The sequence below is a fragment of the Pinus tabuliformis genome, chromosome 2_1 (genome assembly GCF_031772625.1).
Source record: "Pinus tabuliformis cultivar Carrire ecotype Pingquan chromosome 2_1, CPIR1, whole genome shotgun sequence".
In the NCBI taxonomy this organism is placed as follows: domain Eukaryota; kingdom Viridiplantae; phylum Streptophyta; class Pinopsida; order Pinales; family Pinaceae; genus Pinus; species Pinus tabuliformis.
This window is the reverse complement of record NC_142299.1, coordinates 625,924,066-625,929,144: the sequence shown is the minus strand read 5'-3', so window position 1 is coordinate 625,929,144 and position 5,079 is coordinate 625,924,066. Positions and strand designations below refer to the sequence as shown.

Below are 5,079 nucleotides of genomic sequence, written 5' to 3'. Positions count from 1 at the left end.
ATTTTGAAAATATGTTTGTGCGATGTATATCCTTTTGAATTAATAAAAATTCCTAATAAAAGTTCCTCAACTTTATATATATATATATATATATATATATATATATATATAATTTATTTATATATTTAAAATTATAATCCAAATAAAAATTACAATCCTAAAATAAAATTATCACCAAATTCTAATTAAAATGTTAAAACTTAAAAAAATTTAAATTCCAAACAAATATTATAGGACATGTAGATAACCACACCTTACATAAAAGAGCATTCAGAAAGAGGTCTACCTAGGTTTGCTAATTTGAACTGTTTCTCACTGAGTGGCACACATTCTTAATTTTCATTTTAAATTATTGACAAATTAGCATTAACTTGAGAAACTGTTTACAGATAAGATTTTCAATTAAGAAGAATACACAGAATGGAAACTGTCTACAGATAAGATTTTCAATTAAGAAGAAACTCTTTGCGGGGAACACTCGACCAAGGCGATCAAAATTGAAATTACAAAGGATGGAAAATCAAAATATCTATCGAGTGTGGTTGCAGAACAAGCGAAAATGCAAAAATGTCGGATCTAGAGGAAAACATTCCACTGATAGATTCACTTTAACCGAACAATATGATTGAACCTGATCAATCTATGGAGAGGAATTATACGACCATTTTATATCATAAGAAAGTACTCTCTGTTTATATAGTCGATCTGTCATAGGTATCTATGGTATTTGTCCTTAGCATTGCGGAAGATCTAATGGGGGCGACTCGATACTCAAAAGAGAGCTAGGTCCATTGCTCACCACAAAAACCATGGCCAAACCCCATGTTATGTGCACGTCCAAGTGGCAATGCATCACCCAAGCTCCTGCCACACATAATCACCGATTATGAACATGTACCCAGTATCAGAGAATCAGACAACACATGAGAAAGAAAAAAATTGTAGATTTATGCATACCAGGATTGTCGGCTACGAATCTTATGGCAGCCCAACCGTTGACCGGAACGTTCACAGTGTTGCGCATAGGAGGATCGACCAGGTTGAACATCTGAGGATCAGTTTTTGCATTATAATTACCAAACCCTGATCCCACAACGTAAAAGTCATAGCCATGGAGATGGACAGGATGGCTTTCACCCGCAAAGATATTTGTTCCCTGCAGAATTACTTGCACCGTCGTGTTATAGTTTAGAACTTTCACTCTTGTGCCTTTCACCGGGGACCACAGGCCTCTGCTTACGTTCTGTGCAGTATAATCAAATTGCACGGGAGGGTTGTCGGGGAAGTCTCCAGAGAATACTCCTTTCATGCCAAAATGTTGAGCTTCAAGGATTGAAGAAGTCGTTGGGAGAACAAACGATGCGTTATTCATACTCGCTGCAAATCTTGATCCATTGGGACCTCCACAAGACTGTCCTGGACAGTTGATCAATCCTAGACCAATGGTGTAGAACAGATTCTCGTCCACACTCTGAGGAACAAAGACCGGGTGGTCGTGTGAGGCCAAGCTTCTTAGACCATTAGCGAACTTAGTTGCAGTCTGGGTGTCGTTATAAAATGGAAGATTAGGCACGGTTGGAACTGATGTACTGCTAGAACTTCCCTTGTATTCTAAAATGGCAACGGTAGTGGTGTTATCGAAGGGAACTCCTTGGCCACTGGAATATGCTCGAGCAGCCATGTAATATCTACCTGTAGATTGATCAGCAGTGACAAGTACGTCTGTTGTCTGCCCGGGGCCGAGCATCAGAAAATTCGTCTGAAAAGGCTTCGTATACAAAGCATCCACAGCCACGACTGTCATTGTGTGGCTACCTACCGTGAAGAATAAGTCAGTATTGAGTGCAGCATTGATCACCCGTAGAAGCTTGGTTTCCCCACTCTTTATTGAAACGCGAATGGTATCTGCATCCACCGTTTGCCATTAGCAGATATCTCTAGCTAGTCTGGCTCAGATTCTCCATTAACTCCCAAATAGTTAAAGAATTCTAGTCTATTAGACGCATAGAAATGTACCTGAACTTGAGCATTGGTATAGGTCTCCTGGTTGTCCATTTATAGTAAACGCATCTGAAACGTTGGGGGCAGCTCCTGTTCGGGTAGCTTGGTTCACAACATCGATAGGATTCCTATTCCACCATTCTCCTGTGAATGCAAACATGACTTGGCATTAAATCAAGCACGTTGTTATCCGGGGATCCTAAAAATTAGAATCAGTGGTAGCTTACCGAGAAGAATGGGAACCTGGCCATGGGGCCTGGTAAAGGGATAAGTGGCTCCCGGGCTTGGAGAGATGATCAAGGCTCCATAGACAGTAGCTCGAAGCCATGAACTGTGGGCATGCCACCATAGAGTCCCTTCTTGACCAGTGATGGTGAATCTATATGTGTAACTTCCCCCTGGGCGAATGGGGCATTGGGTTATAAATTCAGGTCCATCGGACCACCCAGTGCGGAATTGGCGCACTCCGTGCCTACAAATACAATATGATCACTTTCTGGCTCATTGGCTGTAATAAAAACTGTACAATCTTTTAAGATGCAAATGCAGAGATACATACGCACTAAACTGGCTTGTAACATTACTATGACATTTACTCTGATCGGTAAAATGCATTGAAATAAATCTTATTCACTCTGAGTTTGAGACGTACCAGTGGATTGTAGCGTTATATTGGGCTTTGTTGTACACTTTGACTACAAGAGTGTCTCCGTTCCTGACATGGAGCGTTGGACCTGGAAACTGGCCGTTGACGGTGATTATATTGTGCGTCCCGCATAGCCTTTTTACAGATGTCGATTGAAGCTGAATGGTCAATTAACAACATCGGAAGCATTATTTTAAGAATCAAGAATTGACATGTCAGTTTAGTAATGAAAGTATTGATATATGTATGTAGTCAAATGTTCAGTGTTTTTGGTAAACTGGCTGTGAGAACAATGGATCTTCTTTCTTCTCCTCATAAAAACCTTCAATTCTACTTGTGAGCTTTCTCTTTTTGAAGTTATCTGGGAGGGAGGCGGAGGAAGGGTCACGATGGTAAAAAATATTGGAATTTGGATAAATGATTTTAATTTGTTTCCTGGGGAGTATTTGAATATATTTTTATGGTAGAAACTGATTCAGCACCATCAAAAACTTCTAAAACACTTAAAATTATAAAGTTTGAGATTTAGAAAAATTCTTGGCAGATATTTTTGAAATATAACTTTTGTGAATTTCCCTAAGCTTTCAAATTTATCTTTGTTTTCCACATCTAATTAATTCACTTTTGATATATAGGGAGAGACGTATGAGAGAAAAAAAATCTAATTAATTCACTTTTGATATATAGAGAGAGACGTATGAGAGAAAAAAAACTTATTGATTCTTCTGGAACCTCATAAATTTAAAGAAACAAAGCTGGCATCTTTCCCACCAATCAAATTATATACAAAATGAAAAATAATGTAGGTAAGAGGGCATACAACGAATGTCTCGGTACGTAGCTTCGCGGACGCCATAGCTGTCAACAACGCCAGCCATATGGCCATCAAAACCAATCTGGCGCATACATGTTGATTAAACACTTCCATATATATCTAATACCAGAACAGCGAGCAAACGTATTAGTATTATACTGCACTGTTTCGTCTTCAGCTTCCAACTGTAGAAAGCATGTGCGACTGCTGATTGATTTGAAAGAAGAAAATTGACATGATATATAAAGAAAAGAGATCAACTATTTATATATGTAAAATACCAATTGAAGTCAGTTTAGTGATTAGTCTACGTTGAAGTTGTTAGAAAAGGTGATTGAGTGATTAGTCTACGTTCAAGTTGTTACAGGTTGTTAGCTAAGGTTGAAGTTGGTGAAGTTGGGTATTGATTTGAGTTGCAGGAAGATCAAGATACAAAGTTAGTGCTTGACGTTGACAGGAGAAAAGGAGACAGCCGGGCAATTGAACAACACCCAAGCAGCTTATGTTAGGGTAACACATTTTTCTAGTGTCTTGGTGGAGCCAAGACATCAATTAATTTTATTTCTAAAGGTCGATGACTCGAGTCGACATTGCACAGATTGTTTGTTCCATAATGGTAACTGCACCAATGTCTGTTCTCCACCACGTACAGAGGACAACCAACAAGGAAGCCTCTTAGTCATGAGTCATGATTGCTTGCGTTGAAACAAATGTTAATGCTTTGACGAATAAGCCAGGCTACATCAGGAATCCTCCACAGCAATTTCCTTTGCGTTGAAACGTACGCATCATACAGTCGACTCCAGTTTGATATTTGCTCAAGGCACCACGTTAATTTTAACTATGCTTCCAATGTTTTGTGTAAAAAGTCACTTGCTTTTACTTTCGTTTATGGTATGAAGATGGAAAGATTCGTTATAGTTTCAAGAATTCACACTATATGTCATTGCAAGCTCGCACGCTGCTGATTGCAAATGCTTATCCTACAAGATATCGACCAGATTTTACACCTGCCGCAATTCTTATCCTACAAGATATCGACCAGATTTTACACCTGCCGCAATTCGTTAGTCTTACAGGCTACATATGATTTCACGCATTGCTATTAGTACAGCTGTTGCAACTCATTATTATTACCATTAATTTCAAGCAATGTGATTACAGCGGCTGAAAGCCATTATTGTTCCAGTTGATAACTAACTATTACAAGCGCTGCTGAAGCCCATTATTACTTCCATTGTTAGTGACAGTAACTAATTCTTATGGTACCTAGGAATGAAATCTCAAAGGATGTTGTAGAAGTTTGTGATCTTTTAAGATGAATTTAACTATTTTTGGTACATATTAATATGATTGTTAATAAAGTGCTTAAAATGAGTGGATATGCATATTTTTCATCAACGGGATAGTTGTGATTTTCTATGTTTAATGATATTGATAAATGTATAAAAAGTGGAAAATGATTTATATTGACTATTTTTAACTATTTTATTTATGTGATCCATTTTTTAATGTGGTTGTGCTAGTGGTGCATGTGAGTAGTGAGGATTAGTGGGCTATAGTTAATGTATTTCAACTTATTTTTTAATGTCACTCACTTTATTATTAAATGGTTGTG

General features: G+C 37.9%; 1 protein-coding gene across 1 annotated transcript; it reads right to left on the bottom strand.

Moving 5' to 3' along the window:
* Positions 1-371: 371 nt before the first annotated feature.
* LOC149202093 (laccase-12-like) lies at positions 372-3,606 on the bottom strand. The gene is made up of 6 exons (XM_089399889.1): positions 3,468-3,606; positions 2,654-2,805; positions 2,229-2,473; positions 2,017-2,145; positions 958-1,905; positions 372-864 (listed from the first exon to the last, which is right to left on the bottom strand). The coding sequence occupies exons 1-6, from the start codon at positions 3,573-3,575 to the stop codon at positions 734-736; spliced, it is 1,713 nt and encodes a 570-aa protein (XP_089256015.1). The 5' UTR covers positions 3,576-3,606; the 3' UTR covers positions 372-733.
* Between the last annotated feature and the right edge of the window lie 1,473 nt (positions 3,607-5,079).